The 26,684-nt window shown below is 39.8% G+C and overlaps 2 protein-coding genes and 1 long non-coding RNA gene across 5 annotated transcripts; 2 read left to right on the plus strand and 1 right to left on the minus strand.

Moving 5' to 3' along the window:
• Positions 1-79: 79 nt before the first annotated feature.
• LOC111875315 (U4/U6 small nuclear ribonucleoprotein Prp31) lies at positions 80-5,294 on the plus strand. The gene is made up of 3 exons (XM_023871454.2): positions 80-1,325; positions 2,422-2,880; positions 4,596-5,294. Exons 1-3 carry the CDS (start codon positions 528-530, stop codon positions 4,821-4,823), a joined length of 1,485 nt encoding a protein of 494 aa, XP_023727222.1. The 5' UTR covers positions 80-527; the 3' UTR covers positions 4,824-5,294.
• Positions 5,295-6,491: 1,197 nt separating this feature from the next.
• LOC111875311 (venom carboxylesterase-6) lies at positions 6,492-25,490 on the plus strand. The gene is made up of 10 exons (XM_023871449.2): positions 6,492-7,725; positions 8,166-8,303; positions 10,315-10,480; positions 12,585-12,770; positions 15,139-15,344; positions 16,171-16,354; positions 18,311-18,492; positions 20,362-20,488; positions 22,542-22,674; positions 23,530-25,490. Exons 1-10 carry the CDS (start codon positions 6,970-6,972, stop codon positions 23,723-23,725), a joined length of 2,274 nt encoding a protein of 757 aa, XP_023727217.2. The 5' UTR covers positions 6,492-6,969; the 3' UTR covers positions 23,726-25,490.
• LOC111875312 lies at positions 10,409-20,355 on the minus strand. 3 transcript variants are annotated; one of them, XR_004514188.1, is made up of 3 exons: positions 20,081-20,355; positions 13,098-13,393; positions 10,409-10,496 (listed from the first exon to the last, which is right to left on the minus strand). It is a non-coding gene; the product is annotated as an uncharacterized LOC111875312 (long non-coding RNA). The 3 variants fall into 3 exon arrangements; XR_004514189.1 differs by lacking the exon at positions 20,081-20,355 and adding an exon at positions 17,971-17,998; XR_002844705.2 differs by lacking the exon at positions 20,081-20,355 and adding an exon at positions 17,487-17,946.
• Positions 25,491-26,684: the final 1,194 nt, after the last annotated feature.

The raw sequence follows: 26,684 nt of genomic DNA on the forward strand, positions 1-26,684 counted from the left end.
CCCATACGTCAAATGTTTATATTCAGTCATGCCATCTTCTGGATAATATTCCAATCTAACAAGACAACACTAGAACAAAATCGAACAAAATGTTGCTTGCGCTAGGCTGGACAAAATAATCTTTACGGAATGCATTATGTTGGGTATACAAAACAAGTCAAAGTCACATTGCGACTGACGGTTCGTTACGAGGGTAAAGAGCATAGAACACGTGAAACCGAACTCTTAAAGACGGTGTTAGTTGGTAGCGCTGTGGATTGCATTAATGGTGGTTCTGCTGTTGAATTGGTGTTTGAAATTATCAGTTCGTTTAGTGAACATTTTATTTTTCGCGGCTATAGTAGAAGCACAATAGACCACTGTAGGTCGCGGTGCAAGGGCCGAGGAGGCGTACCCCTCATAAATTCAAATGCGTAGTAACGCTTATTTGATACCGACAAAATAGCGAGTAATAATAACAGTATCGTACCATCTATAAAATTGGTGTCAGAATAGGTTAGGGTTCTTCATTCGGAAACAACTATAAAATGTCGTTGGCAGATGAATTATTGGCGGATCTGGAAGAACAAGATCAGGATGATATCAAAGAGCAGTATGTGGAGAGTGCAGTGGTACTGGACATTAATCCAAATCCCACAGTTGTGCCAATGGAAGAAGACATCAAAATTACTTCAATACGTGAAATTGCAAAGCTTAGAGATTCAGAACGATTACAGAATATAATGGATCAAATTGATGATTATAGTACGAAGCCTCACAAAGCGGAAGACATAGTTGGACCAGTTGAGGCAGATCCAGAATATCAGTTGATTGTAGAGGCGAACAATGTCGCAGTGGACATTGACAACGAAATAACTGTAATTCATAGATTTACTCGTGACAAGTACTCGAAGCGTTTTCCAGAACTGGAATCTTTGGTTGTTGGACCACTGGAGTATGTCATGACAGTCAAAGAACTTGGCAATGATTTGGATAAGGCAAAGAATAATGAAGCCTTGCAGCAAATTTTAACACAAGCCACAATTATGGTTGTCTCAGTTACTGCATCGACAACACAGGGGCAGTTGCTTACTGACCAGGAGAAAGAAGACATATATGAAGCTTGTGATATGGCTATTGAAATGAACAATTTTAAGCAGAAGATATATGATTATGTGGAGAGCAGAATGGCTTTCATTGCACCTAATCTGTCAATTATTGTAGGTGCATCCACTGCAGCCAAAATAATGGGTGTTGCTGGAGGATTAACAAAACTATCCAAAATGCCAGCATGTAATGTCATGGTGCTTGGAGCACAAAAGAAAACATTGTCTGGTTTCTCCCAGGTAAAGTGTCCCACAAAGCTGTTTAGAAAATTAGATCCAAATTCTTCCTAGTGAAATTTAGCTTCCAGATAAAACAAATCTCTCTTTCAGCAGAATTTAAATATCAGCAGGTCTGGAAAGTTTTCCTGTACTTGCATGAAAATATCAGCAATCGGGATGGAAATAAAATGAAAATGTTGTAAATCCATTATAATTAATTGTGGTTATGAAATACCCACTTTATGCAGAAGTTTAACGAAATATATGTTGAACAGGTACATCTGCAAGTCCAGTATTAATTACCAAACTGTGATACATAATAAAGTTCAACAGGCATTGTTTGGCATGTGCTTGGAAGAAGGTGTTTATGGTAACCAGTCATAAAAGTAGTCTCTCCAAAGCTCATGTGGATTAGCTCTGATAAATTTCAAATCAGTGTATGCCAATCACATACATAGATTTTATTTCCTCACACATTTAAACCTTCATGTCTACCAAAAATAGGACTTTGGATTGTGAAGAACACCAGACCCCATGTCGGTTGATCCAAAACATTGTTACGTATCACCCAAATTGCATGGTGTCACAATCCAGAAGACCGTTATCGCCATTTCATATTCAGTGCTGTGAGAGACTCAAATCTCATATGTTTGACTTACATTTGGGTGTCTGGGGGCACTGTCTGTCCTGACTAATGGTTTTAGCTCCCATCTCCCATCTTTAAGGGAAAATTCTGGGGTTAATGCTGAAATATTAACACATGGTACAATGATTGATGGCTGAGGAATTGGAGGGTTTTGGAAGGAAGTGGTCATGGCGTAATCGAGGTACTATCCTCGCATTGTCCATGAGACACTGCGGAAAACCATGAAGAACCTGTCATGATAATTGGTGTCAATACAGAGGTTTGAACCAAGCACCTCCCAAATACAACTCCAAAGCACTACTGTTATTCCGCCATGCCTGGTCACAAGCAGTTCTGTCCTCTGTGTAATCCTTTACTGTTTCCTCATGCTTCAGTGAAACAACACTTGTAAGGCCAATCAAATCACATTCTCTGCTTTGTTAGTGACGTATATCATATCAGAGAGTGTTAACTTGTGTTTTCTCTTCTCAGGTCACCATGTTGCCTCACACTGGCTTCATCTACTATTCTGATATCGTCCAGGACACACCCCCCGATCTGCGACGCAAGGCAGCTCGATTAGTTGCAGCCAAGAGCACACTGGCAGCTCGTGTTGATGCATGCCATGAGAGCTCTGATGGTCATGTTGGACAGATGCTTCGAGAAGAGATAGAGAAGAAGCTAGACAAACTGACTGAACCCCCTCCAGTTAAATTTGTAAAACCACTGCCAAAACCAATAGATGCAGGGAGGAAGAAGCGTGGAGGGAAGCGTGTTAGGAAAATGAAGGAGCGTTATGCCATGACAGAATTTCGTAAGCAGGCAAACAGGCTGAACTTTGCAGATATAGAGGATGATGCATACCAGGAGGATTTGGGATACACTAGAGGAACTATTGGCAAGACTGGAACAGGTCGAATACGATTGCCACAAATTGATGAGAAGACCAAGGTATGTTGCTTGCCCTACTTTTTCATTTCTCATAAATAAAATAAATGATTATACTGATGCTGCAGAAGTGAGAACCACAGATGGTATGGATGACAGCTCCTCCCTCTCTGCACATTGTGGCTATTCACCTCCAGCCTCCTTTGCCCTTAGCAAGGTTATCATTACCAAATTTATATGAAGAGAAAGGCTAGATGACTGGAAAATAATCTGGGAAGGTATGCTGGAGGGGGAAATGTACCATTTTGATGGAGATTTGGAGGGGTGGATCCATGGGACTTCTTTCTGCAGCATCAGCATAGCTGAGACAATTTTTGGGACACCAGTAAGGTGAATACTGATACACAGTGAAAGGACTGTGTTGCAAGAACTAAAGGGGGCTCTGTAAATGGATGAGGTAGGGAACTGGAATTTAATAGAATTAATTATTGCTGTTGAACTCTTTGTATACATACTGAATTCAAAATCACCCTCTAATGCAAGGTCCTTCAATCGTTTCAGCCTGTAGGCCAGTTTCTGGGGCATTGAAACAAGAGTATCCATGTGTTTATTCATCTTTCCTTAGAATGGAAAGTAAGCTAAAAACAGTAATTCTCATATGAAGTTTCAAAGCAGTTTTTAATTTTGAGGGACTGGCCCACAGGTCCATAGTCTGAACAGTTTGTTTATTTTTTATGTAACTTTGATATTACAATTTCCATGCAACAGGTATATAGGTGTTTAGCTATTTTATTTACACCTATTTAGGATGCCAATGACAGGACTCTCCTTACAGAGCTTTTCACTTATAATTGGGTAAATGATTTAGTAGATTTATTTCAAATTATAGAAGCTGACTGTGTGTTGAGAATATTTGGACCAAAGAGAGATGAAGTGACAGGAGGTTGGAGAAAACTGCATAATGAGGAGCTTCATAACTTGTACTCTTTACCAAATATAATTAGAACGATCAAGTCAAGGACAGTGAGGTGGGCAGGGCATGTAGCATGAATGGGGGAGTAGAGGAATGCATATAGGATATTGGTGGCAAAGGCAGAAGGAAAGAGACCACTGGGAAGGCCAAGGCATAGGTGGGTGGACAATATTAAAATGGATCTGAGAGAGATAGGATGGTATGGATTGGATTGATCTGGCTCAGGATAGGGACCAGTGGGGGGCTCTTGTGAACACGGTAATGAAACTTCAGGTTCCATAAAATGCTGGGAAATTCTAGAGTAGCTGCAGATTTGGCTTCTCCTCAAGAAGGGCTCAGCTCTGTAAGTTAGTAAGTAAGTAAGACTATGTTTGTTTGTTTGTNTGGCAAGTAGGTAATTTTATGCACTGTTACAGTCTGTTTTCTAAGACTATGTTCTAGCAAGAATTGTAAGATGACTCATTTTATACTGTTGTACCTATCAATGTTATAATTGTTGAATATTTCATTGTCTAGACCAGGTTGCACATTGCAATGTCAGTTTGACTGTGACGAGTTCAATATCCAGTCCGGTATCCGGACAAAGGATCTGTGAAACCATGTAGCTATGTATGTATGTATGTATGTATGTATTCATTTTCCCTCATGTATAGAATTGGATAGAATTTTGGACAGGTGCAGATAGCCTTAGATGCTGATGTGCCTCTAACCACCCACCCAAACTAACAACCTCCCCCCCACTTAATTGTTTATTTCTCACCTTATTCTAGTATCCTGCTTTTTAATGCAATATGTTTTCTGTTAGGTTCGCATCTCAAAAACTCTTCAGAAGAATCTGCAGAAACAGCAGCAAGTTTGGGGTGGCAGTACGACAGTGAAGAAACAAGTTTCTGGAACGGCATCTAGTGTGGCATTCACACCTCTGCAAGGATTGGAGATTGTCAACCCACAAGCTGCTGAAAAGAAAGTGAATGAAGCCAATGCCAAATACTTTTCAAACACATCAGGTTTCCTCAAATTGCAGAAAACATAATGAGAGGACAGTGCTGAAGATCTTGACTTTGTAAATAATTTCCTAGAATTAAAATGTGCTGCAGTTAATAGTTAGAAAATATAACATTTCCTTTATAGAACTTGAGTTTCTCACAGAAGTGAATATTAATATTATAGTCTGCTGGATTGTGATGCTGTATAGCCTGGTAGATGGGTATCACCATTTCAGAGAATATGCCAGCTCCATCTTCAGGTCTGCCCTTCTGCGCTGTCATGTATCTACCAAACTGCATGGCCTCACATCCCACAAGCATTTTATTATCCGCATTTGATTGGATAAGTGCACGTTGACTGTACTGTAGGATACCACTTTCTGAATGAAATTGATCAGATTCTTAATAAAGTTCCTGTTTATCCATACAAGTCATGTAAGAATGATACAAATATATGTTTCGAATTATGCAGTCTTAATAAATGTATATATTTGAACACAGATCATTTCAAATAATTCTCTGTCTCTTTGGATATGTATGTTCTAATGAACTGAATGTCACAATGGAGTGGGTAGAATTCCTGTTTGACATTAGGGAGTTCTAGGGTTCAGACCTCAGCCCCAAGATCAGCTATCTTAACAGGCGTTTTGTGGTTTTCCTCAGTCCCGCCATTCCAGTTCACTAACCACCCTAACATACAATGCTGTGTATTCCAATATACTGATAGGGCTGTTAAGTAAAGGATGAAATAAATAAAAATACACATATTCTAATAGATATGACATGATACTCCTGAAGTAACTATCAAGATTGTGGTCTGCTGGGTGGACTTCTTCACTGAAGATGGAGACAGCAGGTTCCAACCACCTATGAATGCTGTATGGTGTCATAACCCAGGAGACTACAATATGAACCCAGCACGAGTTCCAGCTATTCTTCACATCCAAATTATATTTCAGGACATATAATGAGAGAGAAATGATTTGGACCGTGAAGGATGCAATTCATCTATGGAGATTCTTGACATTGGTGCATCACAATTTTAACATTGCAGTGTTATCATCTACATTTATGTTACCAGCCATGTCAGACACTGACTATGAAGACAGAGATGGTCCCTGAAACATTGGGAATATTTAACCAGCTGACATTGCTGATAGTGCGAGAACGTTTTATCAGCTTTAGCCCTGGGGTTTTCCAGCTTCCTATTCAACAGGTCCCCAGGGCACCTCAATCAGTGTTAAGGTTAAAACACTGAGCTGTACCTCCACTGTGCCTGAAATACATTAATTAGGCACCTCACCATGAAGATGAGTCAGGATAGCGTAATTGGTAAAGTGATTGGCTACAGGCTGGACAGCCAAGGGGTCACAGTTTGAATCCTGGTAGGGTCAAGAGTTTTCTCCACATTGTCCACAACGTCTCTTGAGACCCATCCAGCCTCCTATCCAATGGGTACCAGGGCCATTTTTCCCCTGGGGGTAAAGCGACTGGGGTGTGAATTTGAATCTACACATCCACTCCACCATACACCTTCATGTCACAGTGCTTAATTAGTTAAGCACAGGGACTTTACCTTTACACCATGAAGACATAAGTGGGAGTGAAGGTATAGCTCCAGTCATTTTTTATCTCAGCACTAGATGGACATTAGCGGTCAGCTATACACTCTGGCTACCGTAATCCCAAGGAAAGAGTCCCTGATACCCACTGGATAGAAGGTTACGTAGGCCTCAAAACCAGTCTAGATGCTATGGAGAGGAAAACAATTCCTTTCCCTTGCCAGGAATCACATACTGGCCTGGTGCTATCTCAGTTCTTCCGTGGTGTGGTGAGGGACAACATGACTATAAAGGATATGGAACGGAGTGGCTGTGACATCTGAGATGCTACCTTAGTATTTGACTAGAGGGACTGAGGAAAAAGATGAAACACCCCAGTCAAGATAACCAGCCTCTGAGCTGAGATTTGAACCTTAGGAGTCCCAAATACACAGCTCACTGAATTGCAGTGTTCAATATGACCTACTGGAGGAGCTTAGGAATGGTAATGAGGGTTTCCAAATACAAGATACTAGAGATAAACGCCAGACTGTATATAAATTACTATCTTCGTTATTTATGATACAGTTCTGCTAATCTTGAGCAAATAAAAAGCTCCATTAAGCAAATAAAACACATGCTTATCAGGTAGATGATTAGATTGCATGCCTTGGCATCATTTGGTATACTGTCTGTTACTTGTAGCTCTCTCAAGATGAGTCCCAACCTGGCATGTGTTCTATTGCTGGTATATCTTTTTGCTTCAGGAGGAAGCACTCCTGAAGCCAGTGCTGAAGGAAATGCACCTGAAACCAGTGTAGAAGGAAGCAAGCCTCAAGCCAAAGCAAAAGGAAGCATCCCTGAAGTAAACGTGGAAAAGAACATACCTGAAGTCATTGCAGAAGAAAGTTCCCCTGAAGTCAGTGTAGAAGAAAGCACATGCGAACTCACAGTAGAAGAGTGCACACCTGATGTTAATGTGAAAGGAAGCAGACATGAAGTTAGCACAGAACGTACACCTGAAGAAAATGCACGCAACAAATATAAAGTGAATACAGAAGAAAGCACTCCTGAAGTCAGTGTGGAAGGAAGTGGATGTGAAGGTAGTACAGAATGCACACCAGAAGAAAATTCAGGGAAAACCATATCTGATGCCAATACAAAAAAACGTAATCCTGAAGTTACTGTGGAAGAAAATACACTTGAAGTCAGTGTCGATGAAAGTATTCCTGAAGTCAACACAGAAAAAAGTACACCTGAAGTCAGTGTAGAAGAAAGTCCTCCTGAAGTCAGCATAGTTGAAGGGAAGCTCCGAGGCACAACCCTCCGCACTCACAAGGGGAAAATCATATATGCATTCCTTGGCATTCCATATGCTAGTGCTCCAACTGACCAACTGAGGTTCAAGGTAGGTCACACTTACATTGTCATATAAATATTATAATTTTTCAGTTGATTTGCAGAAAGACAAACTACCCTATGACTTTATGTAACTTGGCAAGAAACTTGTGATATTGGAGGTCTTTTCGAGTAATTTCTCTGTAAATCCTCTGCTCCTTTCTGTTATAGCTCAGTTACAGCTTTGATCTCCTCAAACACAGCTCTGATATGCCTTTTGCTTCCATTTTATAGTTCCCATCTTTATCAAGTCCTCAGAACCATCAGAATATCTTACCTCTTTGCTGTAATGAGAAATTAATCACACATCTGCATCTAGTGCTAAGATCTTGAATGTGTGGAGCTTTACCTCAATTTCCCCAGTATACCTTCATAAATTTCTCTGTCCTTATATAATATTCTCCAAGTGGAAACCATTAAACTATGAAAAAAAATTCACTTTATTCATAGCCTCCACAGCCAGTTAAAGCATGGGATGGGGTGCGGAATGCTAAGAAGGAGGGGCAGCATTGCCCTCAGCTGACATATCCAGAGCGAAACTACGAAGGTTCAGAGGATTGTCTGTACCTCAATGTTTACACCACAAGGGTAAGTGACAACTGACATTACACTGCTCTTTGTTTGTTCTGTAAGTGAAAATAGAAAAACATACTTCAGTTCTGAGTATATCATCCAAATGTATTCTTTGTAACTTTGCATCCTTCATTGTTCTTGAAGTTCATTTACTGAAGACACAGATTTATTAACAAAGCTATTTAACAGCAGAGATGAAAACTGCAGTCTTCTGGGATGTGATGCAATGTGGGCTGGTACATACTCCATATCTTCAAAGGAATCTGCTGCCTCAATTTACAGGGTAGAAGATGGAGGCAGGGGGTTCCTACAAAACATTCGTGACCATCTACCAAACTACATGAGTCACTTCCCAGAAGACCACAGTCTTAATATTCTGTGATGAGAATCTAAAATCTCAAACAGAAAACATGTTACATAACATAGAAGCACAGAATATTTCATCTTGTATTTTATTAAATACAAACCATACGAAATGTTTTAAGTACAATTTACAGAGTTTCATGAGATCCATATCTTACCTTCTCTTCACTGTGAGGAAAAAAGCGACAAGGAACTAATTAAAACTTCATGGTACAAGGTCTTCAGTGAAAACTGACGATCATTCAGGTGGTCATGAAATTCCCTGCTTTTAAAGAACCCCAAGACTCAACATCACACGCACAAAAGCTCATTACTATACCTTACCTTTGGTCAGCTTGATCCATTCCACATACTCACACCACATATAGTGAAACCTCACTAATTTAGACAACTGTTTTATTTAGTGCATTATGACCTTGCCGCAAATGAAAATGATTTTAAGACTGATGTCAAAACTTACAATTTTACACTTTATGACAAGTAAATTTATTTTTATATTGCCTAAAATGACATGTGAAGTCCATTTTTATAACTTCCATGAACATATTATCACGCGTATGAGAGACTCTTAATGGGGTTTTCAATAATTGGATTTATTGACCACTTACGGATTGTAACTATAAGTAATTATAACAGTCTCACAGAGTTACACACTCCAAATATCACTTTAACTACAGCACACATTGTCTTCATTAGATGTTTCCTGGTAATGGATTTTAACACTCTCCACTTATGTCCTTACTGTCTGGCACAGATCCCACAACTCCAACAACTGACCTCAGTCGTCACTTTGTTCCGCTTTGTTCATCAGCAGTAGTAAACATGTAGTAGTAAACATAGTTTCCAACAGTACCTTCACTGTTGTGTGCTGATTTGTTGCTGTGGAAACGTGTTTGTTTGTGACTGTTACCCAGTAATGGGTCTTCTCGCTACAGCACTTCTATAAGCTGGACTTCCACTAATTTGGACAAGGGTTTGTACCCAGTTAGTCCTAATTAGTGTGGTTTTACTGTATTTGTAACGTCCATTTTTGTACTATACTCCAGCCCATACATTTATCTCATATGTGGCCTATTCCTTTACAGACAAATATCACTCCCCTTGCATTTTACATGTCCTGCCTCATCCCATTCGCCTTTACTTAATCACCCTAAAGTATTAGGTGTAGGACACAACTTATGAAATTGTTCAGTATGTTCTTCCCTCAAGTCACAACTGCACATTTTTATATGCAACTAACCCTTTCATACTCAAGACATCACATCAGGAAGGAGACTACATTTAGTGGAGTGATGGTTTTCTGAAAAATTCAGGAATGGAAATGACACAATAGGCAGCGTTTTATCTTATTATTCCTCTTCTTTTCCTCTTTTTGTCTTCCTTCTTTATCTTTATTCCCTCCATCTTATCTCTTCCTTCTTTCTTTAATCTTCTCCATCCTCTTCATCTCCTCTTCCTTCTTTTCTTCTCTTTTACTTCCTCGTCCTTTTAGAGAAAGACACTGCTTCCATCTTTGGAGCTGAAACCTGACTACATGGTGTCATAATCCAGAAAACTATAATATGAATCAATGTTATTTTTACTATGTGTAAACTGGCACGTGTCTAAGCAATACATCAAAAATGAATGAATATACATAAAGTTGTGAAACCTACACTTACAGATGCCAAACATATCAAACTTGGAGACAGCCCTTCAGGACGTTGTGGTGCTGTTCCATGCTGGTGGCTTCTCACATGGTTCAGGTGACATTGCAATGTATGGGCCTGATTACTTGCTAGATCATGATGTTGTGATGGTCACATGCAATTATCGCCTTGGTGCTCTTGGTAAGACAACCATAACCTACAATACAAACAGGCATACACTTTCATTAATAAGCAAACTTAACTTCCTTACTCTACAATGAGCCAAGTGATGGATTAGAGGCAAAGCCCCCAAATTCAATACAAGGATGTTATAATGTGTCGCATGGGCAGGGATATCACATATTTCAGGGGTGGTGACAGATAAGTATGGAGTAACAAAGGAATGATGATTAGCAGGGGAAAACAGAAGCAACTCAGAAAGACATCTGCTTTAGTTCCACTTCATCCACCTTGAATCTCACATGTAGTCACCCGGAATTCAGCCCAAGTTTCTGCAGTAGGAAACCAATTTCTGTCTGAGCTATGACAGAGCACCCACTCTTATTAGTATGGAGTAATATGCAGCTGTACAGACAAACTCAAAAGTCATATACTAATACAAAATTGTAATTTCCTGTGATCTTTCTACATCCAATTTGTATATTGTCACTTCTACAACAAATGAATTCCAAAACACCTACTCATACATGCTAAAGGGGCCCATACACATACGAGTCTGGCTTGTGAGCTCGGGTTCCAATGAGCCAAACTCGTCCATGTGTGGGTCACCACGCTCGTACGTGTGTGGTGAAATTAATCCAAGCCTGGCTCCTAGATGAGCCGGACTCGCGAGCCAGACTCGTGCATGTATGGGCTGCCTAACACTATCAAGTCATTCATTATGTATGTTATCAAGTAATTACAAATAGGAACAGAAGGTGGTAGCATTATACAGCAATGGAAGGTGTGGTAAGTCTACATTGCAGTGCCCACCCTTGCTGAAAGTTCATAGCAAACCTTTACATATTAACTCACTTACAGGATATTATTCTACCAAGTATGGCTTACAGACATTCTAAAGATCACAGCACACAGGTCCAGTTAAGACGTGATTTCAAAGTGTTCCTGAAGCACTAAAATGTATAAGATTAGATCAGAAATACAGCCTGACCAAGTATGATGTTAACAACAGCAAAAAGTTTCTGTTTTATGGCAGGTTTATGCATATTCCACCTTCAAACATCATCTAGGTTGGAGAGTTTTGTCTTCTGAGATATAATGCCCTGTAGTTTGTTGAAAGTCAACTGGCATTTTTGAGGAACATGTCACCCCATCCTCCTGGAAGATAAAATCTTCGTAACCACCACTATGTGAACCTCAAATATTGCTTCATCTAGGTCATTCCAAAGATCCGTTATTATTCCATACAAGTTTCATAACATAACATTTATTTTATGATGAGGGGTAATTTTCCTTATTCCCAACATTTAAACAGGAGAATCATCCCTTCTCAGCTGTTTGCCATTGTCATCCTCATCTGGAGGCTGTCTCCTTCATAAGCAAACACACGGTTTTGCCAAGACATGGTGACAGGGATCCCACTTTTGACAGGATTTCACTTTGTTGGTTTAACTATCACTTGCACAACCTGTACCATGACAAGACAGGACTATAACATATCCTGGTATATTTCTTTTTTATTGCTAGTGGGGTGGGACTAAGTCCCTTGTACTGCAGCCACTTTTGGCCTATAGAACCAGCCCCAGATGATAGGTGAAGGTGATTGTGGAGCAACTGGTGGAATGAAGATTGGCAGGAGAAACTGAAGTACTCGGAGAAAACCTGCCCCAGCGCCACTTTGTCCACCACAAATCCCACTTGACCAGACCCGGGATTGAACCCGGGCTGCCACGGTGGGAAGTCAGTGACTAACCGCTTGAGCTATGGCACGGCCCATATCTTGGTATAAATGTAATCATAGCAGTGATTCATCGGTTACACCCATAACACCAAAATATTGTGTGGGGTCATTGTGTAATATCCAAATTCATAAAAATAAGTTGCATATTTTTTTATCTCTTCTTGAGAACTTGATGCTTGCTCAACAGATTAAAAATTTCCTTGCCTTTGTGAAACCATAAGATCATTATCAGCCTTACACCCTACGTCTTGAAGATCTATTTTAGTATTATCCTCACACCTGTGCCTAGATCTCCATATAGGTTCTCTGAACTAAGTTGTATATGCATTACTTATTTCTCCCGCGTGTACCACATGCCCATTATCAGTTATTTTCTTGCTATAGGTTTCCTAGCAACAGGAGACGAGTTTGCATCTGGCAACTATGGGCTCAAGGACCAGGTGGATGTACTACGGTGGGTACGTCGTAACATCCATAACTTTTCCGGCAACCCTAATAGTGTAACATTATTTGGAGCAGGTGCTGGGGCTGCCAGTGTGCACTACCACATGCTGTCCAGACTCTCACGTAGTGAGTAATGTTTTTACTCACAGTTCTACAAGGAATTGAAGTGACAATATGAAGGAATCTAAGCAAGTTGGTACTACTGGTCTTACTAAATCATTAACTAAAAGTAAAAATATGCAGTGGTCATATGGCCTAAAGAGCATGCAGTCTTGAACTGAACACTGGGATCAAATTCTGTTCAGATCTCTGTTGTTACCTTGTGTATTTGTTTTGTTGTTTATTTTATGAAGCTGTAAGTAACTAAACTATACAGCACTGAATGGCAGGATGACTGATGAATGGGAAAGAATTTGGAAGGGAGCCATCATTAATCAAGTAGGAGGTTCTTACTTTTGCTGATCGGTTCATGGAGCTGCTCTTCACGGTGACTGGTGCACTGCTGGATATGATGCATATACAAAATTTTCTGATGAATCAATATGCCTGTTGGCTGATGATGTTCGGAATGAAGTAGTTACAATTCACAGATCACAGGAGGTGTTGGCATTCCTTGCACAGGCAGAAGACGTTTTAATTTACTCTTTGATGCAGTTCTGCAGGAATATTTGCAATTTTCATTTGAATATTTTCCTTTAGTTCTTCTTCCATTCAGGGGTTACTGTTGTAAACTTTGTCCACCAAACAACCTGAGAAGAAAGAATCACAAGGAGTAAGATCAGGTGAACGTGCTGGTCAAATATTGATGCTGATAACTCTGTCTCCGAAGACATTGGACAGAGCCTGCATAGATATACATATGTGCAGTGTGGGCAATAGCTGAGTTTTGCTGAGACCAGCCATGGAGTCTTTCTTTTTCTGGAAACTCTGGAAAGAAATGCCCGAGAATTCCCTGTACATATCTTCCACATTTAATTGTTTTGTTAACAAATAAACGTCCAACCATCCTTCTTGCACTTACAGCACACCAGACACCAAATTTCAGTGAATGGAGGAGGTAGGTTACATGTAGATTCTGTGAACTTCAGTAGCAATTATTTTGTGTATATCTGTATCCCTGCAAGTGAAACCACACTTCATCAGAAAAGAATGTCAATTGTGGATCGATTCTCTTTGATGACAGACTGTAGAAACCAACTGCAAAATGAACCCTGCTAACTGGATCACGAGACTGCAAGGTGTAGATTACTGTTGCTTTATAGGGTCTAAGCTTCAGCAATTGTGCTGCCCTTTTTGCATTAGACTTTGACGCTCCAGTCTCCTAAGCTAGACGTGTCAGTGATTTTCTAGGAGTAGGTTCAAATCTGGCTCCTGTGTCAACTAACTTCTCAGTGAGCAGTTGGCACTTATGTTTTGTTTGTTGTTTATTAAGAGTCCTGTTGATCTAAGTTTATTCACCAAACTATGAATTGTTTGTCTGCTGGAACTATTTCATCAGGAAATTTATGTCAAAATTTTTGCCAACACTTTCTAACAGATCTGTATTTCACACAGGTGTTATACAGAAATACACATTGCTCTAAAGTATACCATAATATGAGGTACCACACTGTTCACTAATTGGAACTGAGAACAGATGGCTAATGGAACTCATAACTGCCACCCACTGCTGACAAATCATAAAGAAATTCCCTCGTATTAACTGCACTGTCCATCGTGAAACGTGATTTACTCAAGTAGTCAAAAGTTAATAACTTCCTTAATTCCAAACGTTATGAGCCCTCACGCATACTGATTCATCAGCAAAATTTGCATGCACCTCACAGCCGGTGGTGCACCGGTTGCCATGAAGCACAAAGTCATGAGCTGGTCAACAAACACAAGACGTTCCCGGTACTATTCTGGTGTTCCCATAAGAGACTGAAGATTGTGGAAGACCTTTGTCTTATCTTGTCTGGGTAAGATTTTGTAATTTGCTAATTCTTCTTCCAGTGTGTCCTCTATCAAATGTCTAAAGAATGAACTTTTATCAAAATTATTTCTGAGCTGGAACAGGCAGGATGGGCCCGCATAAGATGAAGATAAAAACTGTATTTCTTTTAGTCTCATTTCCTGCGTGTTAGTTGGAATGCAATGCGATTTGCTCGTCGCAGTTTTAACACCTAGAATAATAGGACGACAACTCAAGAAAAAAAGAAACAATGTTTCATATCATTGCTTGGTTTGCTAAAGTTGCTTTTATAAGTGTAATAAGGTCACATCTATAGTTGCTGTTCTTCCACTAGACAATACTTACACCCCTTGTAAGTATGCATGCATCTGTACATACAGTGCAAACCTCAAGCAATTCTCCTGTAAAACTTCAGTTCTCTTACTTGCAACCCTAGTATTCCAGGTATGCATATGTGACAGTTACATCATCACACTGACCATATGACTAATCAGCTTACAGCAATTAATAGTGTTAGCTCATGTTATTACCCCTGTGTGCCAGAGCTGTTTCACCGAGCAATATCCCAATCCGGCACTGCACTCTCACCCTGGGCCCATGTCAGAGCTACAACAGCCCGAGAACGGGCCTTCAAGCTAGGGGACCTCCTGGGTTGTAAGAAGAAGCAGTTGGAAAACACAGAACAACTAATTAAATGCATCCGCAAGAAACCTGCTAAAGAGCTGGTGGAGGCATCTACCAAAATCTTGGCAAGTTTTCAATTTGAACCTCTCGTCCTAAGTCTGTGTTCTGGACTCACTGTACTAGAACTTTGAAGTAATTCTGCAAGTGTATCTGACTGCGCAATAATATTTAAGTAATCCTCCTTACAAAGAACCCATAGAATTTAAATATTATATTGTGAATCACGTCAGACATGTGAGATAAATGCAATGTTTATAATTATTTGGAACAGTTATGGACTTTTCATGTAATATTTGAGATGACCATATTACTGTATTTTTGGATGTGGTACTGTGTGGTCTGGTAGACAGTTTCTTTACTGCTAGTGGGGTGGGACTAAGTCCCTTGTACTACGGCCACTTCTGGCCTATTGTACCAGCCCCAGATGATAGGTGAGGGTGATTGTGGAGCAATTGGTGGAATGAAGATTGGCAGGGGAAACCGAAGTACTCGGAGAAAACCTGCCCCAGCGCCACTTTGTCCACCACAAATTCCACTTGACCAGACCCGGGATCGAACCTGGGTCACTGCGGTGGGAAGCCAGCGACTATACATCTCTCCTATGGCGCGGCCCTGGTAGACAGTTACTAAGGTTTCAGAGAAAATAATGGCCTCACATGCAGAAGACAGTAATCTTCAGACTTGTTCATGTCATAAACTGTTAATCAAATTTTATTAATAGGCTAAAAGTAAACTTAATAAAGTGCAAAGAATGCTGCTGGGAATTTTGTGAACTACATTACAGAGTACATTCTTTTTAGCCTTGTTCCTTAAGAACAGAAAGTAGTTCTAAAAATACTATGCTGAGTGTTCTAGAATAATACATGGGTAACGATGTATTTTTGTATGTAGGACTACATGACAAGATTCACACACCCATTTGTACCTGTTGAAGACGAAGTTGTGCCAAAACAAATGAAACCTCTACTGCATGACAGACCCATTAACATTATGAAAAAACCTCTGCTCCCAGCCTTGTGGGAGATCCCATGGCTTACAGGCATCACCTCACATGAGGGGCTGCCACAATCACTCGGTAAGTTTCCAACACGGTTTTAATTATCTCTTTCCTGATAGACTTTGTTGTCATTCTCTACACTAACATTTAGTACTGAACATTATTATCAAGTGATCAGCATTCCTACTTTGTATTCAAGGGGTTCCAGGTTCAAATCTCACCCTGGAGACTGGCTATTTTGACTAAGATGTTCGGTAGCTTTCCTATGTCCCTCCAGGTAAAGGACAGGATGGCAATTCAAATTAGGCCATGAGTGTTTCTCTACATATCCTTTCCAATTCATTTTTGCATCATTCTAAACTATATAGCAAGGCTGGCCAAACTTAATAAATATCAGAGCTGCATATGATTATTTTCATTTCAGTTGCCAAAAACAGGCATATACCTCACAGGCCACAGTTTTGCCATGTATGCTGCAGTATGCGCCGCAGATAGTATCATTAAATAAGACATAATTTTGAAATCATTTAGATTGTACTTGATACGCTGCAGAATGTGACACATGGTTTGTGGAATTTTCAGACCTATTATCCACAAAACGAAAATAATCTGATTACTTTACTGACACTAGTCTGTATTTAACAACATATGGTGAACTCTCGATTATCCACAGTAATGGAAGTCAGAAGTACTGTGGATAATTAAAAACAACTGATAAACCCAAAATCTGGAAATACTTGTTATCCATACTTCATTACACTCAATACACTTAATTATTACCCAATGCTGGTGGTACTGATCACTACACAGTGAGACAAATATCTTTGCAATGGAAGAAAGCAACCAAGTAACTCTTGGTCAATTGTAGTAGGCTGGCATTGAAAGTGATAAAATAGTAAAACAAAAAATTGCAAGAGGATGAGAAGATGCAGTCTACTGTAGATCACTGTAAAGCATCACTGAAATAGATGTAATGGAGAACATTTAAATCATTACAGGCAGCTACAATCAACATGTAAGGGATTCTAAAATTCCTACAGTTTATCTGAATGTGAATAATTGAGAGTCTACCATAACAGCCCATAGTAACACTATACACACCATAGAATTGTAATGTGGAAGGCAGTCAGAAAGTAAGTTTACAAAGCATGTATTCACTGAATGCCAAATGGAATACACAGTATCACTGTATATCTTATGAATTACTTACATGCATACTCCTCATGAAGAATGAGACATTTTTCATACTGTAGAATAAATTTTTATAACCCCTGTTCACATTAACCAAGTCCTGCTCTTTCATCTGCTCCCATGTTACTGATTTTGGACTCCAAGATGTTGAATGAATGTATAACGGGTGGGCCTTCTTGGCCCTTGCACTGCAACCTACAGTGGTCTATTGTGCTTACTCCATGATGTTGTTTCCTGTGTTAAGGGATGCAGTGAAGAATAATGGCTATTACATAACAAAGAACTTTGTTTTATTGACAAGTCCTCTAGTACTGTTGGGTAGCCAGATAAAGGTTATAATGAGCTGGATATGAAATTCATATAAGAGAGACAAGACATGAAAACAAAATTTTGATTGAGAAAACCAATGGAAAGCATCTCTGTTTCAATGACCAAAAGTGAGGTGGAAGAAACACATTAAAATGTATGAGGATACAGATTATGAAGATAAGAACTGAACTGACCTGAAGTGTGTCCTGCAGTGCTGAATCTTCAGGTTCAATGGACAGTCAAGCTAAGTAATTAACACTCTAAAGCCCAGAAATCATTTAAATAATAATTTAAAATTAAATTCTTATCTTGAAGAAAATAAATTGCACCTTCATTATCGCAAAGCCCAAGCAGTTAATTGTGCTTAAAAAAAAGTGATATTTATTCTGAGAATCATACAAAACACACAAATACACTGTGTGGGCTGTAGGCAGGTTTCTTAATGTTAAATGAGCGTTTAAATGTCCTTACTCCTGCTAAAGGATTAATATTAAGGAATATGCAAGTTTTTACATAAAATTATGTCTGTCTCAGAGGTGATGCTGTACCATGATCTAAAGGAAGGACTGGACAGGGAACCTGCAAAGACTGTACTGAAATTCCTCGGACTCGATGTCCAGCCAGAAAAGGCTCAACAAGTTGGACAGAAGATCTGGAATTTCTATCTCCAAAATGACTCCCTTTCATATGGGACTAACCTCGTTAAACTGGCTGAGGTATGAGGTTGTGCCTCTCTCATTTCCTTGCCATGTTCACCTTCACACAAAAATTGAGGCTCTGGCTCAGTTATAACGGTATAAAAATTACATCAAGTGTGAAGTAAATGCCACTACCATACTGTACTTTATATTTAACACTTTGCGGACCGGGCACCCTTTAAAAGGTTTTTCGCTTTTAAACATAGCGGACCATTCGCGTGTTAACAGGTTTTTAAAACACAATAAGTTGCAACACACTATACATCTCTCTGGCTCCACCTAGCTAGCATGTAGCTGCTTGCAGCTGTGTTATAAGGCTCTGGAATGTCTGCTGACCAATCAGTTACTAGACCTCGCTGTAAATTTATGCCCCTACAAAGGAAAATAAATGCCTTTATTTCTTCAAGCTTTACGTAGCAAGCTGTCAGTCAGTAGTTCAAAATGGATCAAGGTCAGAAGAGGTTGAGGTCCAAGAGGTTCCTCGGAGAACAAGAAATATCTCACTTGTTCTCCGATGAGCTATCTGACGTCTCTTGTGAGTCTTCTAGTGACAGCGACTCACAATCTGATAGTGAGTGTGGCAGGGGTGAACAAAAAATTGTGGCCACAGACAGTGAAAGTGAAACTGAAAGTGACAGCAGCTCTGACGAAAGTGCGGGTAGCAACATTGCGGGGACAGCCACATGGGGAAAAGTAGACAAAACGCCTGCTTTGGGACAGTTTACTGGAAATCCAAGGGTGAAGCAAATTCCATCGGACCCAACGCAAGTGTCTGAAGTAGCGGAACTGTTTTTCCACAACTCACAATTCAAGCATGGTTGATGTTCAAAGGAGACATGGACAGGTAAAGAAGCCTGTTTGTATTTCCGAGTTCATGAAGGGAGTTGATAGAGCCGATCAGTACTTGGTCTATTATTCTCTTCCTCAGAAAACAGTAAAGTGGACAAAGGAAGTTGCCTTGTGGCTTATAAATTGTGCCATTTTCAATTCATTTTTGGTTTTCAAAAATCTAAACCCTCATTCAAAATTGAAATACAAGGCATTTCTGCTGAATGTGGCAAAAGCCTGGGCTACAGACCACACGGTAGCGGCAGAACAGGCAGCAGACACAGTCTTAGTACGACTGGGGCCGTCTACTCCCACCCCACGCAGGCCTCATTTTGACCCCCCTGGGTGACTCTTGGGTGATATGCGGAAACATACCCTCATGAAAATTGTGAAGAGTGAACATTTCAAGGGGAAGCAGCCTTCTAGGCAATGCCGTGTTTGCGCAATTCACAAGAAAAGTAGTAGGACTGCCTACATTTGCAAGTTTTGCGTAATGCCACTTCACAGAGGGCAATGTTTCGAGAAATATCACACCCTCAAGCACTTCTAGAAGCATTGGTAAGAGTTCTCAAAAAATTTTAGTTCATAAAATTAATTAGGAGATTTTATATTAATTTTTAAAGTGAACAGTGCACAAGTTAGGGTAGTAGGTATAAAAATGCCAGTCCACAGGATGATTTAAATATTTAAATTGCTGGTCCGCAAAGTGTTAAGTATTATCTTCCAGTCTGTTGTTGCACCACATCCTGACACGTAAGAGATGTCCATTGATAAGTACCTTTTTTAAGACTTCCTTTCCTCTTTATCTTCTGACCCTTCCTCATATTTGTTAATTTATGTTTAACTTCTTTTCTGCATCAGCCTTCCTCTTACATTTCTTTGCTCCCAATTTACAAAATAGAACTTCAGAGAGTAACCAGTTTCCAACAATTCACTCACTGCACTGGTCCCAGGCACCTACAAAGTAGAAATCAAAAGCATTACTGCCTGAACTAGCTTGCTCATTATACGAGTATTACATTGTAAATGTTTCTAAACTGTTGTCTGTGATCCCTACAGATGACTTCAGACTTCAACTATTATTATGGGCTACAGAAGAGCGTGAATACACTTACAGCTGCCAGCGACACACCTATATTTGTTTATCACTTTTCATACCACAGAAGAGACCCTCGTTTCTCTCTCGGTAAGCGCCAGTCAAGTCTCACGGTGACAAACCATGCATAACAACCAAGTGATGAGCTCCACACAATACACACTGTAATTAAAAGAAAATGAAATTGGCAGGCCTGTAGTACATATAGTAGGAATAAAGTTATGTACAGTATATCCTCACATTACATTCAGGTCATGGAATTTTGACCTTACTGCAACTGTAATACATGATCATGAAATTAATTGTACAGACCATAAATTCGCCCTTATAGAAATCTGGTATAAAAACTGGCAGTTTTTTAAAATACAAATTTCAAAACAACAATAAATTCAGCCAAAATTGTTATTTCTTACAAAATTTAGGTTGCATATGTGCATGCACTGATGACAGAAGAGGCTATGGTAGATGGCCAACAGGCAGCCAATCCACATGTGTCAGTGACACAAGGGAATGGCTAGCAGAAGGGCCACTTTTCCAATTTTATTTTAAACACTGCAGTGCATTGCTCTTATTTCATTAAAAATATACTTCTATTACAACTGTGAACTGAAAGAACTTCATGCTAACATATATGCGCATCCTCTTGTAACAAGAACAATGGAAATATAGGACTCATGCTGTATGGTACATACACATTTTCAAGAAAGAATCCCTTCTGTAATATGGGGGTGTGCTGTGTTTATCAAAACCATTTTATTGTATAAAATCTTGCAGTTATACACTAGTGCACTAGTAACAGGATTAATTTACAAGTCTGCAATGTTGGTGTTATCAATTATAGGAAAATTTTCTTTGTTTTTGTGGTTCATTTTACAACATTGTCAATGTCTGTTCTATATAGACGATAGGATGATTTTTTTTAATAATGAACTGGAAAAGATTTGAAAGGAAGTGATTATAGCCTAGTCAAGGTACATTCCCAGAATTTGCCTGGAAGGAGTGAGGAAATCCATGTAAAACCTCAGTCAGAACAGGGGATGTCCCAGCTGAGATTCAAACTGAGTATCTCCTGAATAGAAGTCTAAAGCATTACTGCTACATCAAATGGCTTTGTAATAACAGGGAATAAAAAAGTAGAAATGTGGGGTGGTTCCTAGAGAATTATATTCATAGTAAGTTCCATGAACATCTATCAGCTGGTTCAAAATGTATTAGGCTGTGACAAATGTGGATAAATTGTTGGATAGTCACGTGAACATGGTAATATAAGGGTATAGTTCCTAACTAATAAGCAAAGCAGACTAAAACAATGCCTTTGTTCATATGATTATGCATGTATGTATGATTTCTTTGACAACACTTGAAGCCGAACGGAGTTTAGGACTGCCCTTAGGTAACCCAATTTAGAACCTCTCTTGCCCAGGAATGCACGCTATAACTTGTGCGCAAGAAGCTAAGGGACTTCACCACATGAATGACAACATACAGGATAAGGTCAGTGGGAATCCCAAGAGCTTTGGTTGCCTTTTTCCTTAAGGGCAAGTAAGTCAAGACCTTATTGGTCGAATTCAAAATAATTAGTTCGTTACAACCAATCCGCAAGCACTACACAAGTGGTGAAACTATGTAATGGAATTTGCATGGGTTGGCTTCACCACGCTTTGGCGAAGCTGACGCCACACAGACACACAAAAGTGGGGCACTGAATGGTTTAGACGTGTCCGGATGTATTCCGAGAGTGGAATAAACAAAAGAACATCCGTAAAAGGGGGTTATAGCAGTTTAGCAATCCCCCACGTGTGAAATCAAGTGAAATAGAATAAGTGTAAATAAATAAAAGCAACCACCATTTGAGTTAGTCTGGCATTCAGTAAATGGGGTCACCCCGAATGTAACCCGTCAAACTCCCTGAGAGGGTTCTCATGCCCTACCAGCAACTCCTAGGTTTCCTACACCCCACTGATGCCCAACCTACCCTGAGACAAAAAGAACCAACGTGGTAAGGGGGGAAACGGGAGTGACAAAAAGAAGAGGAAGCAGCAGCAGGTACGGGAAGGACGCCACGAGCGACGGGACGGTTGCACACTGTCACTAGTAAAGTTTCTATACCATTGAATGATACTTTAGAAATGTTTCGTTTCAGGGGTACCACATGGAGATGACACTCTCTACATGTTCCCCGACATAATTGCTGGCACGAAACTTGTCATAGATAAAGAACACTTTCATATCACTGAGTGTCTGCTGCGCATTGTTACCAACTTTGCACAAAATGGGTAAGCATGACAAATATTTTATTTAGTTTTAGGTCACATTCTGCAATACTGAGTCCAGAAAAAGGAACCATTAACAAAAAATAGTGCATGAGTGAATAACTTCTAACATATATTCTTCTGAACTTTCAATGGGTTAGGCAGTTATAGCAATACAAGAAACAAGAAAAACGTTAAGAAATTCTAGTACAAAACCTCATGAAAATAGATAATCTAGAATGATGGGGTAAGTGTTGATATAATTAAATGGGACTTACGAAAACAACATTGTGACAGTTTAGCTCTTCGGAGCCTGAAAGACATCTAAATATTTACAAATTCACATCCTACCTCACAGACAATACACTGTGCTTCCATTACAAAGATCAGTCAGTTAATGTTGTACACGAAGACTATCAACATTTGTTCTTCTGAAAATCATATGAATCCTGTATATAAAATATGGTCTTCTGGGGCATGATGCAGTGTAGTTTGGTAGATTGGTGCCAACATTTTGCAGGGACCTGTCACCTCACTCTTCTGCCATGAAGACGAAGACAGAAGATTGCTGTACATCACTGATGCCTATCTACCAAACTACATGCAGTCACATCACAAAAGGCCATAATCTCGGCACACCCTGCCATGAGATCATCAACTCTCCCATACACACTCTCTGCAGCAAAATGTAGCTTTTGAATAAACAGTACGATGTTCTATAAGTTGTAGAATTGGTCAGATTATGAGTTATTAGCAGATTTTGTTGCACCATTCTGAACCATACACTCTACAGGCTTCCTCTAGTAGTCACTCCCCCCCTCCCAATCATGACCAACGCTAAACCGTTCTCCAAACCAATAAAAACTGCTCATGTTACAGGGATCCAACTCCACAAGAATCTCCAGACCTGAATAATATTATGTGGCCAGTCATTGAACCCGACAAATTCCGGTATGTTGACATCAATGACAAGCTGACAATCAAGAAGCATTTCTTTCCTGACCGCATGACATTTTGGGACAGTATATATGAGATGATTGCAGAGACACCAAACCTAGTAAAAGACGAGTTATGATAGACGCAATGTGGGGGATAAGTTAATGGCTGTAAATATGGAATAATAAAAACTCTCCAACCAATCTGGTTAACTTTATTAATAAGAACATCGACAAAAGCAACAACTTGTGTTTAAAGCTACAGAGTTCCTGTGGACAGGTCTGCCACTTTGGAAAATCACGAATTTCACAAAGAATGTCTCTAAAGTAGCATAACTTGTAATATTTGGCCAAAGTATCTAGCATGTAAAAAATTAATTTTCTGTCTAGCCAGAGGGCACTAGACAAATGCTGAGACCAAACACAGGGTGTCTACATAGCATTAAATGGAAGCCATGAATTATTCAGATCTGTAGTTGCAAGGAAAAACTGCTGGATGACAGGATGAATATCATTGCAATTGTCTAGATGTGCCCATTATTCCATTGACTGACAAATGAATAACGCATCACACAGTCACCATACAGATTCACAACATAAATAACTGATCACTGTTCAACAGGAATATATTCCCATAGAACTGTTACAGTAAATAATATATTTCATTTCTCGGTGCAGTTTATTTTACCAGCAACCAAAGAGAAGAATAGGTATTTTCAATAGTAAGAAAATGTCCAAGTTTGAGAATAACCTATTATGTTTCCACAATTGCATCTTTATGCTGGTGGCTATGAAATTTCATGGTTTTACCCAGTTTTTTCTAACGGCCCTTCTTCCATGCCTTAAATCTTGTAAGAGATATCAGAGGGCCTGTAGCCCCTTTTGTAATTGCTCTTTTCAAGGCCTTGTGTTCCGTAGTTATTGCCCTTCTCAGGGTCTACAGTTCCTGCTGGCCTACCTGAGGCTTGCTTCCTCTTCCTCATCACTGGCTCTGATTGCCTTCTTCTGGTGTCCATGGCCCATTTTCCCACACTGTTCTCGATCTGACTCACTGATATCATGAAGGTACCCACATTATATTCTTCGAAAGGGCTGCTAATGACCTATCAGATCATATGGCATACCAGAATACCACAACAAGAATTGTTTAACTTGAACCTTATTTTAGTTTCAAATGCAAGTATTTTGATGTTAAACAAAACTCCTAAAATAGCCCAAATACTAATGGCAAGAAAGGAATTAGGGAGTGAAAACATTTCATGTATGATTTGAAGTGACAGTGAGACTGTCATAATTCTGTTGCTGGGATATGGCTAGTGAAGACTGAGAATCCTAGTGCACATGTAACGGTGAGCTGTAACATGTCAGACTAGCAATAGCGCTGTAATTGCCTGCAGTTCCAAGTACTGTGTGTAAGGTGTCAATATATCCAATCCAAAACCCCGTTTTATGTCATACACACACCCCTACACATGACAATATGTTCCAAAATAAACTACATTCAAAGGTTGCTCAGTTTCGTCATGAATATGATTTTATTTTACCATCGCCGATTCAAGATTTCCTTTTAAACATTAGCCCTACCACAAAATATGACCCAAAATGTAGTACAGACTTGTAATAAAAATGTGAGCACCACAAATGTAAAGCAGGAACTTATTAAGATTTTTGTTTTCTGGTATATAACGGCACACAGTCCACTGAAGAGTCAGCTGATGTTTTGGAGCAACATGTCGCCTCCATCTTCAGGGTGAAAGTAGGTGGCACGCAGACATCGAAATATTCACAGCATATCTAAGACTACACGCAAATGTATCTAACATCTGACATATCTGAACGTCGGCTTAGAACTACGTTAACTTGAACCCATACGGTACACATTTCTCACAAACTTCTGTAAGCCAATGCTAACATATCGACCAACAAAATTACTTTAAGAACGAACTGTACATACGTAGATTAGTACAGTAATTTGTAATTCATGGCTTTGATGATCCCAGCCAATCGATTCGACCGACTCTGTCCTCCTTGGACTGAGATGAAATATGATTGGTCATCACCGTTGATTACGAATAAAAATTAATTATTCTTAATCTATGATACGTGGCTTCCGCGTTGATTTTTTTTTCATTGACACTACAGCCCCAGTGGGCCTAGGCCTACCTCCATGAGCTTCTCCGTTCACTTCGGTTTTTCTAGATCTTACATGTTCGGTAGGATTCCTTGGGCAGGTGATCAGCTCATCGCAAGGCCTCTACCTGTACACAAACACAGAAAAACGCACACACAAAAACTAAACATCCATGCCCTAAGTGGGATTCGAACCCACGATCCCGGTTTCCAAGCGAGCGAAGACAGTACATGCCTTAGACCGCTCGGCTACCGTGACCGGCTCCGCGTTGATTAACTGTTGATAATTCCGTTTGGGTTCAAGAACGGAAATAACAATTTCTTTGATCTTCCATTCAAAATATTACTTCCGTCACAGATGACATGATTGATAGTTATGGATTTGAACGTGAAGAACCTCTGTTCTGGCTGCCGTTTACAATGCAGGTTTTGGCTTCAAATTTCACAAGAGGCATTGATTTATAATTTACGTCAGATGACAGGGACAAAATATATAACGTATTGGGCGAGGGCACACCAAGGAAACTGGCAACCGCAACGCAACCGCAATTTTCGAGAGCTGTTATCAGCCTGAGTTGAACACATGTTACTGAATGGAGCAGCGCAAACTGAGGAAACGGCAAAGCAGTTGCCAGTTGGCTTGGTGTGTCCTCGCCCAATAACTACTTGAGATGAGTTTTCAGGTTTTCACGGCGGTGAAAAGGTCATGTGGCCTTGTGCATTATGACAGTTTTGTTTAGACAGATAGTTACTGACATTTCAGACGATCCTGCTGCCTCAATCTTCAGGACAGAATATAAGGATTAAGGGGTCAATGCTGAGTCCACTGTGCAAGATCTTGAACCGTGTTTGTTTTCATTCATTCATTCATCAGTAATCTGTCAGATGACAGGTCCACAGCCTCTTCCAAAACAGTTTCTCCACTTAATGCGATCTTCTGTTTTTGGAAAGAGACTATCCAGGAATAGT

This window comes from Cryptotermes secundus, unplaced genomic scaffold (genome assembly GCF_002891405.2).
Source record: "Cryptotermes secundus unplaced genomic scaffold, Csec_1.0 scaffold1548, whole genome shotgun sequence".
Classification (NCBI taxonomy): domain Eukaryota; kingdom Metazoa; phylum Arthropoda; class Insecta; order Blattodea; family Kalotermitidae; genus Cryptotermes; species Cryptotermes secundus.

Coding starts and splice junctions, on each gene's coding strand:
- LOC111875315 (XM_023871454.2), top strand. CDS start 528: ATGTCGTTGGCAGATGAATTATTGGCGGATCTGGAAGAACAAGATCAG. Junction 1,326..2,421: donor CATTGTCTGGTTTCTCCCAG/GTAAAGTGTCCC, acceptor TTCTCTTCTCAG/GTCACCATGTTGCCTCACAC. Junction 2,881..4,595: donor AAATTGATGAGAAGACCAAG/GTATGTTGCTTG, acceptor GTTTTCTGTTAG/GTTCGCATCTCAAAAACTCT.
- LOC111875311 (XM_023871449.2), top strand. CDS start 6,970: ATGATTAGATTGCATGCCTTGGCATCATTTGGTATACTGTCTGTTACT. Junction 16,355..18,310: donor GGGGCTGCCACAATCACTCG/GTAAGTTTCCAA, acceptor TGTCTGTCTCAG/AGGTGATGCTGTACCATGAT. Junction 20,489..22,541: donor AGACCCTCGTTTCTCTCTCG/GTAAGCGCCAGT, acceptor GTTTCGTTTCAG/GGGTACCACATGGAGATGAC.